General features: G+C 37.3%; 1 protein-coding gene and 1 long non-coding RNA gene across 3 annotated transcripts in view; both read left to right on the top strand.

Moving 5' to 3' along the window:
• The window catches only part of LASP1 (LIM and SH3 protein 1), a 55,738-nt gene extending 46,369 nt beyond the window's left edge, over window positions 1–9,369 (top strand). For both annotated transcript variants that reach the window (XM_039355842.1, XM_039355843.1), the window contains exons 4-7: window positions 800–907; window positions 2,279–2,444; window positions 3,622–3,725; window positions 5,825–9,369. In XM_039355842.1, coding sequence (XP_039211776.1) covers window positions 800–907; window positions 2,279–2,444; window positions 3,622–3,725; window positions 5,825–5,998 — 552 coding nt within the window. In that variant the 3' untranslated portion in view covers window positions 5,999–9,369. The remainder of the gene's footprint in view (window positions 1–799; window positions 908–2,278; window positions 2,445–3,621; window positions 3,726–5,824) is intronic.
• Window positions 9,370–12,075: 2,706 nt separating this feature from the next.
• Window positions 12,076–14,945, top strand: LOC120313689. Its single transcript, XR_005558223.1, has 2 exons — window positions 12,076–13,695; window positions 14,178–14,945. It is a non-coding gene; the product is annotated as an uncharacterized LOC120313689 (long non-coding RNA).
• The last annotated feature ends 981 nt before the right edge of the window (window positions 14,946–15,926 follow it).

Here is a 15,926-nt window from a genome sequence, read left to right on the forward strand (position 1 = left end):
AAGTCACCATTTGATGGGATGGCTGATAAACAAATTTAATAATAAATAAACCTCTGTAACCCCAGAGCCCAGATATAAGTCCCTTTGTTCAGTGCCCCAATGTTTGAACAGTTGCTGAATGAATGGTTCTAAGTTGAGAACTACCCATATTTTTATTTTCATCAGGAACTTTGCTTAGTTCATGGCTTTATTAATTTTAAATATTTAGCAATATAACTATTATTTTTTTAAAAAGTTTTAATCTTTTTAAGGTTAATAAGCAAGACAGTTTTAATCAGGCATATCCAACCCTCAGCTCTGGACAATTAGTAATGTGGCCCATAAGATTGTAAATTTTAAGATTATTATATGATTTATATACATTAACTATATTTTATAATTTCTATACGGCCCAGGACAATTTCTCTTAGTGCGGCCTATACAAGCCAAAAGGTTGGACAATCATTCTTTAAATTGAAAATTGCAGTCTTTTTCACAATTTGAATCAAGCATGAACTTTGACTCTAAGAGCCATCTGCCCAAAAAAGCTGCACAACTATGTTATAGATATGACTCCATCTTAAAATTAAGGATACATTTTTCTGAATTGGTTGATTTCTGAATTCATACCATTGCTTTCTGGAATTGAATCTAAGCCTGTCTTCCCCATCTACTTCCTACCAGCCTGATTAACAACAACAACAACAACAACAACAACAATAGTAATTTTTGACATTCAGGTGGGGTTATAGATTAGAATTCATAGATAGTTGTGCTGTCATAATATAACTAATGTCTGTTTCTTCATTCTCATACACAGGTCCGCTATAAGGAGGAATTTGAAAAGAATAAAGGGAAGGGCTTTAGTGTGGTGGCAGACACACCTGAATTACAGCGAATCAAGAAAACTCAAGATCAAATCAGCAATGTAAACTGGCCAGCACATTTCATCTTCTGTCTCCATGCTTCAGATATTTAAAAGCTTTTCCTTTGACAGCTTCACCTTTCTTTTCTTAAACATTTTGATTGCAGATTCTTGAATTTTGTTATTAAGGCAGTACTGTGGATGCTTGCTTATAAAGTTCCAAAATTACAAATATATTTCTGTTCATTTAACATTTATCCAAATACTGGGCTAAACTGAACTGGGCTGTAAACATCAAACAAGAACATGTCTAATGCATAAATCCCATTGCAGCCCTGGGGGTTCTGTAGTATAGAGAATTGAAGTAAGTCTATAACTGAAGAGGGAAAAAGCAAAACAGAAAAGCAATTACTTAATTTAAAACTTGCAAGTCTGGCAAATAGATCATGGAGCAGAGGACCTGGGAAGGGAATCCCCAAGGGATTCAATTTATTCTGCATTCCCAAATTTTGACGTTGGGGAGTGACCGAACTCCTCATTCACAAGAATGGCTTCAGGGATTGAAATCAAAGGCAGATGTTCTCTGGTAGACCCGATCCTTTTGGATTTAACTAGCAAAAGTGACTGTGCCTTTATTAAGCTGGATCCTGTCATCGTTTTAATTTTTCTCAAATTCCCATTGTAAAAATAAATAATGGCTAACTTATATTTATCTGTTATTCCTCAGAAAAATAAGGAGAATGAAGGGGAGGGAGGGAGGGAAGACAGACAGACAGACAATCTGGCTAGGAAAGGCAACTTATGGGTGAAAAGAAAGGCAGAGCTGATTACACTCCACAATACTGTATATATATAGGAATGAACCAGCTCTCTGTTTCCATCGTCTGGTTCATACCTTCTATTACAGTAATTTATCATGTGCAGAGGAAGGTTAAAGAGAATTTTTTTTTGAGAACCAATGTTTATGGAAAATGGGTTGACTACTTATAACTCTTGATTCTGGGATTTATGTCCTGGAGCTGCACTGGAATTTGGTAAATAACAGCTAAACACCATAATATATTTTCCTGATGAACAGTGAGTAGAGAATAGATAACAAAAGCAATTTGGTATGTTAAGCTTTTGATAAACAAATGTAGAATTAATAAAAAAGGAAAAATTGATAAACGTTTTAGTAATATCCCTATTCTGCAGTAACCCAATTCCTGACTCTCCACCCTTCAACTATTTGTATATTCATCTGTGACTTTCAGTGGAAATTCACAAACTATCTGCGATTATTGAATTTTCATTAAGACACTGGAAACAAAAGTGCATGACATAATAAAGGTCAGAAAGGAGTCAGAAAGATTTCATTAATGATGTGGGAAATACGTTATAAAGCTTTCCCATTTGTCTCGGTGCTCTTGCTGGTATGTTTTCCTTCTTTTGTAGATAAAATACCATGAGGAATTTGAGAAAAGCAAGATGGGTGCTCCTGGAGGAGAGGGAGGTGAGCTGGAACACCGTAATTCCCAAGAAGGTGCCAATTACAGGAGACCAGTTGAACAGCCACCTCTGTCACATCAGCAACCTCATCATGCCCAGCCAAGTAACCCTGGTAATGAATAGGAGGAAAGAGAGATTGTTGGCAATCCCATCAGTGTATTCACATGAATATATATGTATTAATTTGCCCTGCAGTAATTTTGTCTTGCACAAATAAAAGAGGATCGCTTCTGTTTACCCTGTAGTTATAAGGTGGTTTTTTATGAAGCCTTATAATTTGTGGTTATTATTTATTTCTTACAATGCAATCTAAGAAACTCATGCTGGGATACAGCCAAGTTTTATTTAATTTAGCTGTGAGATAGATTGAGCTGAAAAAAGGTAGCATTCCAGAGTTATTATTGATAATTGAAGAGGTACTTAAATCTGAGTCTTGCTAATCCCAACCATGTTAGTATTACATCATACCAGATTACTGTTAGAAGAATCATAGGATACATGTATGAAATGAAGCAATTCCACAACATTGAGAAGTGGGAGATGGTACCTGTGCTAAAAGAAAAGTAGAAAAGTGACAGGGAAAAATGTAATATAATTGGAAAGACTATACTAGTTGATGCTAAATATGCCATTCTACTCCATAGTTTATCCAATCTTATATTAAAAGGTAAGACTATTACTGTAGATGAAGCCTGTAAATATTGTATGCAAAGCTGGAGTGATCATCTGTAATATTAGCCAAAATAAACAGTTGTAGTCAACAAAAAGTATAAAAGTATTAGGACTAATAATTGTCGATCTAAATGATATTAGTAATACTTTTCATTAACTGCCCATTTAATCTATTCAGTTTTATTGTAATTGCTGACCAGTATTCAAATTTATGCATTGACCATGAAAAACTGATATAAAATTCAAATAAAATTAACACTATTTAACATTTAATAAGCATACAAATTGCTCCATTTGATTACAATTTATTCTCCCCCAAATCATGACATGAGGCTCAAAAAACAGCCAGATGGAATTTAGCAGCGTGGCATATAATCTCATTCCATAAATAAACAGCACAAATTATTTAATATTGCAGGAGTTTTTAAAACATAATGACAAATAGAAACAAAGATGAAAGCAAAGGATTTTGTTTTTTCAAAGTAGTTTTTCAATTTGTGAATTTTGCATCTCACAAACATTTTCATTAGGAATTTTACGCAGATTCAAGTTGCACTCAACAGTTAACAATGTCTTTGTCTTGTCTGTCTCTCCCCCCCCCCCGCCCTCAATTCTAGTTTACCATCAGCAGCCATCACAACAACCAGCCTCTCAATCATATGGCTATAAGGAACCAGCAGCACCAGTCTCAATACAGCGTAGTGCCCCAAGTGGAGGAGGAGTAAGTATGGTCCTGCATTGACATGTATGTACGATTTCTTGTAAATATTTCAGATTTTTATTCTGAAATAAGTTGGCTTAATTCTTAACCACTATCCTATGATATGGTTAATCTCTCAGGTTCAGGTGAAGACAGGAAGAAAGGTAGTTACATGTCAGAAAGGGTATATATTAAGAAAAATTACTTTACATTATTGGAAAGAAATAATTTTGCAAGTCTTAACTCTGCATGTGAAGCTACAGAAGGCAGCTCAAAATACTGTGATATTTATCCTCCAGCTGTCTGTTAATTCTCTGATTTCAGCTGAATCTTGAAGTTATGATTCCATCTTTTTAACTCTTAACTTGTGTAGTTAGAAAAGTTTCAGATAATCAGTAAAATGTTTAATTTAAGTTTCATTCAGTTCATGCTGATCTGCAGGACAATGGAGCACATTTCATTTATAAATCGAACAGTAAAACTAAAGTTCCTCCAAAATGGATAGTGCATAGCATTTCTAGGTGGCCTGATTAATTTTTGCTTGTTCTTTTTAATTTTTTATATTTCAGTTTTGTAAAGAATAATATAGATAATGCTATATTCAAGTATAATATGTAAGTATAATGTGTAAATTATACTTATAATTCAAGTATAATGTATAAAATAACATGAATTGTGTTTGTATATAACAATAGGGAGGGTTAGCATAAGAATTAGTATCTACCAGAACAAGTCAGAAAATCTATTTGGGATGGGAGCTAATAGGAGCCAAAAGTTTAAATCTATCTGTTCACACTTTTCAGTAGATTGCTAGAGCACTGGAAAAAGGAGAGATAGCATTAGAACTCCCCAGTATTCTTTTTTTCACTGTCAGTTTGCTTCCGAACATTCAGTTAAGCATAAAACAGAGAATGTGGAACAGGGAGACTTAAAAATCCTTTGCTGCAATCTATAACAACAAATAGCACAGGGGAAAAAAAAACTATAGAGGAGGACATAGAGCATATTAAAACTTCCTGGAATAAGTAGCTGTCCAGGCAGATAATTCTGTGATTTTTAGTTGGTTTACAGCAGACATGTCAAACACAAGGCCTGTGGGCCCGCAAAGTGGTTTCATGTGGCCTGCAAAGCCATTCTGGAAACAGTGAGGGAACAGCCCCCGCTGCCTTGGCCCTGGCCCAGGCTGGCCGGGAGCCAATGTACAATTTTGTGGTGGCCATCTATGCTGAAACGCATTCAGTCTTGGCTCCACAAGGCTGTCTGGAAACAGCAAGGGACTGGCCCCTGCCGTGTTGGCCCCGCCCCTCGGGTGCATGCTGGGGAGATGTCACCCTTTGTGAGGAATCAAGAAATGGACCATGCCTTGGCGCTTGCCTCGGTCCCACCCCCTTCTGCCAAAGACCCTCAGATCTGTCCCACTCCTGCCCAGGCCCCCACAGGCACCCTTGATGCGAACAATGTACAGCTGGCCATGCCCACCCAGTAGGCCACACCCACTCCATCTACGCCCACCCAGTAGGCCATGCCCACTCTGGCCATACACCCTCCCCCCGAGGGCAACCGGAATGCTGATGTGGCCCTCAGTGAAATTGAGTTTGACACCCCTGGTTTACAGGTTGGATGCCTTCCTATATTTTATCTCTCAGAGATGTACATTTACCACTAATTCCACTTTCCACTTTGTTGATATGCTTACATGCTCAGATACAATAATGTAAAATACAGTGTGTTGGATACTGCTATAAGCAATAGGAAACTGTGGAAACATTAGGAGACAAAGATATCTTGTTAATTTGTAAGATCCTAACAAGGAAAAGTGGTAAACTCTTCCTTTCTGCTTGGATTTGATTTTCCGCAGAAAAACTTTCCCAGTATTTGGAGATTTAGGTTATTTGAAATCAAGGTGGGCAGAGGAATAAACCCTTCCATCAGCCTCTATTTGTAGACCCTTAGCCATACATCTGCACTTTTTTGAAACTCCTGAGTTGGCACAAATATTACCAAATAAAACTCATTGAATCTAAATATATATAAAAATACTTCTCTTCTTTTTCCACAGTTTGGGATATCCATTTCTGAGCATTGATTTATCCTTTACTTTCTTCTCTTCCCTGTCTCAGAAACGGTTCCGTGCAGTCTATGATTACAGTGCAGCCGATGAAGATGAGGTTTCCTTCCAGGATGGTGATATTATAATCAATGTGCAGCAAATTGACGATGGCTGGATGTATGGCACTGTTGAGCGGACCGGTGACACAGGCATGCTTCCAGCTAACTATGTGGAGGCTATATGAGCTCTGTTGTAGGGCTACCCTGAAAGCCAGCAGGGGAAGGGCTCTTTGGGGGTTTTGTTCCCTTATCACTTATTTGCTCTTTCTTGTTACCCATCATTTATTATGTTATGAATTTTTGACATGGTCATTTTTTTTTCTACCAACTTAGCCTTGATTTGGAGGCATACGAACTTGGGAGGGGTATCATGTAATTCCCTTTCCATCCTTTTCCTCAGCCTTCATGGAACATAGCACTGTGCCCTTCTCCCTCTCCCTAGAGCTGTATTTTTTGGAACTGATACTTAATGAAATAAATCATACTACAACTGCTATATGGATTAAGAAGTAGTGTAGGAAGGCCCAAAAACTGTTGATTTAGCTGGCGGAGAAGGAGAGGAATGTCACACTTTCAGTAACTTTGGGAAAATCTGAACATTTTATTGAAAAAGATTATCATGATGTCTACAGTGTTGACTTGCCCATTTATTCTATCTAATTTTCTTTTCCATTTGAAAGAAATAAAAGTATTTTTAAAAGCAGGAGCACCTTTTGTGCACTCAAAGCAGTGAGCATACATGTAGTCTATGTGGAAGACATGGAAGCTGCAGCAGTTTCTGGTATAAAGGTACTCTATACAGATGGTTGAGCGATCCTCAACCTTTTTGGCTTTGCTGATCGGCGGGGAGGGAAAGGGAATGGTTATGTGTGAGCAGTGAGCAAGTGCGTGGGCAGCCCTATTTCCACAAGTGGCAGGCAGCGCTGATCTGCCACTTGTGCAAGTAGAATTGCTTGTGTGCCACTTGCCCACCACTTCCCCAGCCCAGTTCCAAATGAACTAAGGCTTGGTAGTGGGCCGGGGGCTGGGGACCCCTGATTTAACAAGCTTCATTATAATGTTAGCATTGCCTCTTAGATGCCATGACTCAGTCAGGATGGATCTCTAGTTTGTTCTGATACATGGCATGATTAGACAGTAATCAGAAGAACGCTCATGAAGAGTTGCCAGTGAAACATTTAACCTGCATAGTTCAAAGACATCAAGAAAGTCCAGTTGCCTTTTTTTAAAGCAGCTTTGGGACAACTGTGATCATGATAACTAAGAACCTCCATGGAGGCCCCTTTTAAAGCCTGAGTATCAGTTTACTCCTTCTTTTTCCAGGCTCCTGACTTCAGTTGGTATTTAACATGTGGAAATAGGCAAATTCCCCCAAGTTTCTCTGTATCCACCCTAGCAAAAAGAGTCACATTTTCTACAGAGGTGCTATCTTTGGGATCACATTTTTATTTTTCATAAGTTTCTGTTCAAAGTAAATTCTTGTATGAGCAGTTTTTAACTAGGATTCAAAATCTTAGCAGCAGATTAAGAAACGGCTCCCTGTTTGTATGCCATTTGAGCCAAGCAATGTTTACAGTCTTTTCTCTTTTCTACTGTTTCTTCTGGGTAGACCTGGCCCTTGGGTAAAGTTATCAGGTGAACAAAGTTTTTTTCACTAGAAATATTCCACTTTCTCCTTCTTTGCTGTCAAGCTGACAGTCTCTTTGCTGCTTGGGATAGTATCATGGACCAAAATCAAATTTCTTATAGAAGTTGCTATTAAAAAAATATCAGGGAACTGCTACAAAACTGGAAATTTATGTTGCTTGGATAATGTAATTGAGCAACAAAGCTGAGAAAATTACTGAAAGTGTGAAGTTCTTAGATTATTCATTCATTCATTGGGCAGAAACTGCTTTCTCTTATTTTTAAAGCTCTCCCAAGACTCCCCCCTCCAGTTCAGCAATGTACAACCTGCTCTCTGTCACATAGTAGAAAGTATCCTGAAGCTGATATTTGTAACATTTAAATATGCTACAGTTATCTGCAGTGGAAGTAATCTGCAGGAAATAGGTGTTTATTATTTTATTTGGTAGCAAACTCTGTTGTGACCAAGATAAGTGAAACAATTACAAAAGGACTTTCAAGACAATTCACTTATTCTTTCTGGCTTTGTTCTTGTTACCTCTCCATTGTAAAGGACCAACATGATAAATTCTTACTACTTTCAATTTTTCTGCCATTCCAGAGCTGTTTATATAATTTCTTGATCTCTGCTTTTTCCCTTGCATACGTTAGGCACGTAAAGGGCTGGCATTTTCTCTGTATTATTTCCACTGTTTCTGGGAGTTTTTTTCCTTAACTTTCTTTGCACTACAAAGCATATACAGTTAAGAATAAAAAAGCACCCATCTCTTACAAGGGGTGCAAGCAAGGGGATTCATTAAGCAAAAATTAAGAAAAACCTTTTACCTCAATGTATAGTTCCTCCAAATTTAAGTAAAACGGTGTTCCAGTATATCATTCTGGTCTTGTACTTCTTCATAGTTAGCATATGTTTGCTGGTTTCATTTGAGCTCCTTGCCTCATAACATTAAAAAACTCTTATACATTATTCCAATCAGTATAGAAATAGGGATTAAATTATCAAGGCATCCTTTTCTTCATGTTGTAGAAGCACAAACATTTTAGAATCTTATATCTTAAAAATCCTAGTTTCTTTTTTTCCCTTAAATGCTTGCACTAGTGAAAAAGATGTTCAAGGAAGGAATGTCTGTTTCCTCATACCATAGCATAATTCCACGAACTCTGTTGGAGCCACTAGAAAGGCCAGTGAGAATGGTAGCAGGCTTTCCTGTCAGAAGGCAGTTTGTAGAGGCCTGTAGGTGTCTAGGGACCACTTACCCTTAAGTGAGTTTTTAAAGGGTGCCAAGAGGAGTGACTGATGGGGATGAGATCACTACATTCTTGGTGCAGTTTTCCTGACTGATGAGAAATAGGCAAAATCATGTGGACAATCCTGCAAAGGCTATCTTTTCATGAGGAAGATACAAAGTAACATAATGTGAATAAATATTTTTAGAGGACCAAATAAAGTTACAATAAAATAACTCATTTTTTAAAAAAATCTCTTCTAGCTTTTTCACCCCTTCCTTGAAATAAATGGTTTGTTATTGCTTGGTTTATTTTTTTCTGCCTTCTTTGACTTATGCACTTTTATCTTTGTGATTTTTTTCCAATATCTGAAAAGCACCTAAACCTGTATTTAAATAAATAAAATGAAAAAAAAAGAAAACAGCTAAAATTCATCTCTGTAGCCATTGTTATTCATGTCGTGTCTTCTATACATCTTAGATTTTCAAACTAGAATTCAGTGTCTAAATTAATGACTTTAATGATTTGTTTTGAACTATATTTTGGGGTTTTCATTTATTATCTTTGTATATTTCTTCGCTGTGGGCTTACACTCCCTCTCAAAATCATTTGGCCTTTTCCAATGGGACCATAAAATCAAATGTAGTACCAGTTCTCTTCTGGTTTATGCCAATTTAAAAATAAAAATATAATTTGTACCTGCTGACTGTTTTTGTTCTTCATTTTATGATCTTTTTTCCTGTGGTAGAACTGGAATTATGCTCTCTCTCCCGCTTCCCCTCCCATTCCCTTCTTTTTCTTTATAACTTTCAACTGTATCGATGCAAGAGAAAAAAGTTGGGTTTTTTTTTAACAGCAATATTGCTCACTGGGCCATTTTTAGAGTCAGTTTGATTACATTGTGGGACTGTTTGTATCTAACATTGAGACAAATGGTTATGTGAACAAGAGTTTGATGTTTTGGCTATTAATTTTTATTTATTAATCAAATTTATGTAACTACCTATCTCACAAAAGCTATTCTGAGCAGCGTACAATAATCCATAAATAGCCTATTTCAAACACAACATCCATGATAGGATTTCACTGACAACTCAAAATAATACAAAGAGTATTTGTTCAGTATTTTGGAGGCCACTGATTTTATAAAGTAACCTTATGTTAGAAGAACAATATCAAGACAGATACTAGTTTTGCTAATGCACACCCCACACACAATAAGTAAAGTTTACTAGTCAAATTCAAGGACCTTCTTTGATATTCTGGGTTGATTTAGGAAACATGTATTGTTAATCCTTCAAGGTCTTGTTAGCGCAAATTTAAAAAAAACATTCTGAACTAAAGTCTTTGTGTCTACTTATTCTGTGATGACGAGCTTGGTAAGTCTAAAGACATTAAAGATCTGTCAAGAAAACGAATGATTTGATATCTATACAGCATTTTGGTATTTAATTTTAATATTTAATTTTAATGGATTTTTAAGGGAGGTATATACATTTAAGATTACACTAAAGGGAAGTATGTTGGCAAATGTTTGAAAATCATGATATAAGGACACCTTTCATGAAACCATTGGATATTTGTGATTGAATGCATATAGATAGATAGATAGATAGATAGATAGATAGATAGATAGATAGATAGATAGATAGATAGATAGATAGTTTTAAGGGGAAAATACCTTTCTGGATACACATATTTGAACTGATGCACTGTGAGAACTCAGCCACTGTAATTTATGAACCATAATTTATGTATTAACATGCCATATCAAGCAATCGCAGCTTTAACAAACCGTAATTAAAATATGGCTTAGGAGTAGTGCATAAATCTAATCTGTGCTGTTTAAAACTATTTTTACATCATAATGTGTCAATTCTTGTGATGGAATGTGCACCTGGAATGGGGGAAAATTTTTCACAGAGAGAGGCCCAGATTAAGAAACTATACTCCTGAGCTGGAGGGAGGGAGGGGGAAAAAGTTCAGGATAGCCACACCTTAGAATCTCCGATAATATATTTAATAGGTTAGATGGTTATAGCTTTAGTTTGACAAGGTTCTGTCCCTTGGGTATAAGCAAATAAAGGATTGGACTCAATTTGGATTTCACAGTGTAGTCTCTGGCCTTGGGCCTGACATTGCTTAAGCTTATAATGAATTTTCTTTTTTTCACAAATGAAAGTAAACTCACCAGATGACTTACTAAACTTATTTTGAAGTTCTCCAATATCCTTAAAATAGTTGAATAGATAACTTCCAAAAGTGATTAGAAAGTGAGTGAGTTCAGTGTTCTTTAAAAGGGTCTGTTGTGGTTGAGAGTATGATGGTATTCCTTGTCCCCTGGCACTTAAACCTGCAGAAAAAAGACTGTCCTGCAGTCTCACAAAGAGCAGCTGTTCAGAATACATGTGGGCAATCTCCAGTCCTCTCTTTATCCAATTTACTCAACAGTCCTCCAATCTTAGTCATGGTCACTATCCCCACTCATTTAGAGAGCTCCTAACTTGCCATTCCTCACTCAGAATGATTTGTCTACCTCAAAAAAATTTTATCTCAAATAATGGGGGATTATTACTTTGAGTGTTAGGCTTATTACTTTGAGTGTCATGGTCATTCTAACATTTTTGTACCTGATAAAAGCTTGGTACTCCATACAGTAATTTAATATAAATATAAGTTATGCAAAAGTTACATTTTCCTTATGTCATTAAAAAAATAACAAAAATACTTTAATTAAAAATCAAATACTATTTACACATATATTCTAGCAATTTATACTGTCAAACATATGTTATTAAATCATAGCATTCCAAAAACTACAATCCCTTAATAAATAACCTCAGAGGTCACCCACAATCAAGTGTATGCTGAAAAGAAGTGTCTTCGATGTCAGCGTGTTCCACATAGTGACAGACTCTACTAGAGGGCCTCTCTGCCTATGTATTGTACATGTGATACCTATATAGGCCCTCTCTAAGATGACTTCCCAGGATTGGCAGAATACGTTTTGTGGAGTTTGAATCATCTTGCAACTGGTTTAACAGAATTAAGAGAGTTGGAAGGGACCTACCAGTGGTGGTGAACCCATGGCACGCGTGCCAGAGGTGGCACTCAGAGCCCTCTCTGTGGGCACGCGCACCATTACCCCAGACCTGCCTCCCCCTGCCACCCCTCCTCACCAGCAGGGCCCCTGGAGAAGAGTCACCTCTGAGTGCAGCCTGTGTAGAGCAGCACAGCTGAGCAGCGGGGATAAGACTTCGCCTTCATACCTGTCATGCTCAGTTGATGCTGCAGGGCGCGGGCAGAGGACATGGCTGCCATGGCGCTGCTGGGACACCTGTGTGATCGGCGGGCTGTGGAGGCAGGTGGCCTGGGGCGGGGGGGGGCAGTTTTTGGGCACTCGATCTCTAAAAGGTTTGCCATCACTGCCCTATACCATTTCAGACAAATGGTTGCCCAATCTTTTCTTAAAAACCTCCAGCAATGGAGCACCCACAACTAATGGCGGCAAGCCATTGGTAAATAGTTCCAACTCTCAGGATTTATTTTTTTTATTTCTAGGTTGCCTCTCTCTTTGATTAGTTTCCATCCATTGCTTCTTGATCCTCCTTCAGGTGCTTTGGGGAATACTTTGTAAGCTGTTAGTTGAGTGAGGAAACTAACACCAGTGACCTGATTTACATATTGGAGTCATAGTTAAATTAGCCGGTTTTTTGAATAACAACTAAAAAGGGACCAAATTCATCCATTAGTTAATGTGAGATGTGATCTCAGCCAAGACCAGGCAACAAAATGTGTGATAAACAAAATGCATCTCCCTCAAGTAAAACAAAGAATGATAATCAGATTTTGCTACAATGAGCTGCAATCCCTGTAATTTCTGGTAAAACAAAATTGCCCTGGGAATAGATGGACTCCAGCCCATATTACATTTAAAGCAAAGAGCATAGAAAAGTGGTAGAAGTTGATCCTGCTTCTATGTCTACAAATCTATAGCCATCTTAGATTTAACTGGCTTTCCTGACAAAGCAAAGAATTTTCTGAATTTCTGCACATTTTTGGCAACAGTTCATCATATGCTTTAGCCTCTAATCTCTTAATCATCAACAACTTTTTTGTATTCTGGTAATCAAAACTGGTCGGCAGTATTCCAAGTGTGGTCTTATCAAAGCATTATAAAGCAATAATAACACTTCACGTGACCTTCACTTGATACTATATCTCTGCTAGTCTGCACTTGGAGGACTAGACAAGCAAATGGAGTAACCTTAACTTTAATAATGATGGAATTAGAAAAGAGCCAAAGCCCTCATCAGTCCTCTCTTAATTAATTTGACACCCAGGCAGCTGTATTTCTCACGTATTATAATGCTGACATTGGGCTACCAGATCTGGGTCTTTGCTGGTCTTTTATGCTGAATATGATCTGATTTTCTTCATGTAGCTGGGCAGTCCCTGGTGCAGCAGAAACCAAATAAAAATCAGAAGAGGACATAAGATAGTCCTTGAGTTCTGTCACCTTTCCTTATACTAGACTTCATCCAGATTGTGCCTAATCTTGAATCTGCATCTTTACAAAATCTGCACTTCACTGCATCATTCTGTGTTTGGCTACAAATACAATTCTGACACTCCATTTCCTCCTGAAGAATTGGATCTGCTTCATCGGGAATCGGCTTTTTGCCCTCTTGAAGAGTGGCTCTGTGTGTGTTCCTTTAGCCTGCAAATCCCTCCCTTTCTCCTTTTTCTTCCCTGCAGCATCTCTACATCACTTGCGCCTGCCCATCCCAGTCTCCGATTCCAGCACAGCTGCTGCTATTCTTGCTTCTCCCCATCATCATGCTGGACATATTCATTCTCATGTTTTTTGCCATTATAGGCCTGGTCGTTTTATCGTATATCATCTACATGCTGTAACATGTCTGGCCACAGCCCCACTGCCATCAACAGCCTGTGAAGGACAGCCAAGCCAGGAAGCAGGTTTTTTCCCCACTCCTTATTTCATGCAATTGTTTCAGCAATTTTGCAGGTGGGAATTCTCAGTCTGTTTCATAACATAGTTTGGATTTAAAATTGGCATTTGATCTTTCTTTTTTATGTTTGTGATAGGGAGCTGGTAGTCAACTGAAGTGTTAGCAATCTGATTTGAAAAGTATGCCTTCTTCAAGATGAATCGTGCATGCTGAGCAAAATGTGCTTTTTTAAATAATACTTTGCTTTTGATATGTATACATAACATTACGGTTTAAGAATCACCCTTTTGGGGGGTTTCAGGATGCTTGTTTACAATTGTGGTAGTTTTAGGACAAAAGAAGGACAAAGGTTAAACAATGACTTTCAGAATTGCAGGTTTAAGAACTTGAGGGGGAAGGGGTGCTTGTCTTTAACATATGACTGAATGCTAGATACCCTTTAGTAAGTTATGTTATTTGCATTTCTATCCATATTTTTCTTTCATCCTTCCTCTGCCTTGCTTCATTCCTTTTATTTTTAAATGTAAATTTTCTCCAGACAGGAGCAGCATCTGTGGATTATTTCCATGTTTACATCTCAGCAGCATGGTGTTCCAGAGCATTCTAGAAAAAAGTTAACCCTTGCCAAACTCCGACAGAAGAATGATTCAGCTAAATGCTGAAACTGTATCCTAAGAATTCAGAAGACTGAGTTGGAAGTGCATGGGAAGAACAAGAGGCAAGGAAAATGAAATCAGCAAAAGCAGAGAGTGTGAATTTAATGGAATGATCCTAAGACAGTGGAGGGGAAGAATCTGCTTTTTTAGTGTTAAAAGAAAAAAGTTGTGTTTCTATAGATCTAGACATACAACCTTCAGTGATTTTAAGTACTAAAATGCAGGATTCTGAAAGCATCAGATTGCAGAGAAAAGGGTTGGGAGAAGACTGATATGCCTTCTGAATTATATTTAATGTTTGCTATGCTAAACATTTCTCAAGACAATAAAAGGCAATTATATACAGAAAATTCCGTTGTAGCTACAGAACAGTTTGCTGGGGGGAATACGAGGGAGGAAAACACTATCTACTAATTAATTACACAGTATTTTCAAAATGTCATACTTATCTCTGTGTGGAAGATTGGGGCATATCTGAAAATGCAGCCTCATTCTATGGATCAGCAAGTCTATTTTTTTCTTGCTTTTTTAAAAAACAAAACTGTCCAGAAATAATTGTTTATAACTGGTTGTTTTCTCTGCTATGTTTTATCATGCTAAATACATGTTTTATCATGCTAAATAAAATGTCATTGCAAAGGAACCAAAAAGCAAACTCTAGCATATTAATAATTTTCACTACTATCATGATCAAACTATAACAATTATTTATTTAATTTTATAACACTGTAAGTAAACTAATTTTCTTTGTAACAAAATATTATATTTCCTATATGATTAAATTCTTAAATAATTACTTATTTAAGGATTTAAAAAGCAAGGAAATTTGCCACAGGGATAAAATAAAAATCTGAAATAATAATAATGATAATAATTTTAAAAATGAACTACTTACATGAAACTGTCCTTGAAGAATAGGGTTTATAGTTTTTATTTTAGTGTTTCTCAACTTTAGTCATTTGAAGATGTATGAACTTCAACTCCCAGAATTCCCCAGCCAGTCCATACATCTTAAAGCCGCCAAGTTTGAGAAACATTGTTCTAGTTCAGGGGTAGGCAACCCAAAACACTCAAAGAGCCACTTGGACCCGTTTCCCACTGAAAACAAAGCACTGGGAGCCGCAAAACCCTTTTGATATCTAAAATGAAGATAACACTGCATATATCCTTTTTTACCTTTATTATAGGTGTGTGTGTGTGTGTGTGTGTGTATGTATGTGTGTGTGTGTGTATATATATACACACATACATACACACACACATTAAAAATAAAAGTAAAAATATCACTCTTGGGAATATCCATACTATTAAAACAATGATCACCAAGAGAATGCTTTAAGAGAATAAAATTACATACACACACAGGTAAAAAAAGGATATATGCAGTGTTATCTTCATTTTAGATGTCAAAAGGGTCTCTCTCTCGCTGTCTCTCTCCCTCCCTCCCTCCCTCTCTATCTGCCCTTGGTCTGCTACTCCTCTTCCCCCACACACTCTCTCTCTCTCTCTCCCCCCTCCTATCTGCTGCTCACCTGGCAAGCTTCAAGCTGTTGTCCAACAAGCTCAGGGGTAAGCAACCTCGTCTCTTTTATGACTCATGGACTTCAACTCCCAGAATTCCTGAGTCAGCC

Source organism: Crotalus tigris, unplaced genomic scaffold, assembly GCF_016545835.1.
Source record: "Crotalus tigris isolate CLP2741 ecotype Arizona unplaced genomic scaffold, ASM1654583v1 scf7180000018762.419966263:882430, whole genome shotgun sequence".
Taxonomy (NCBI): Eukaryota; Metazoa; Chordata; class Lepidosauria; order Squamata; family Viperidae; genus Crotalus; species Crotalus tigris.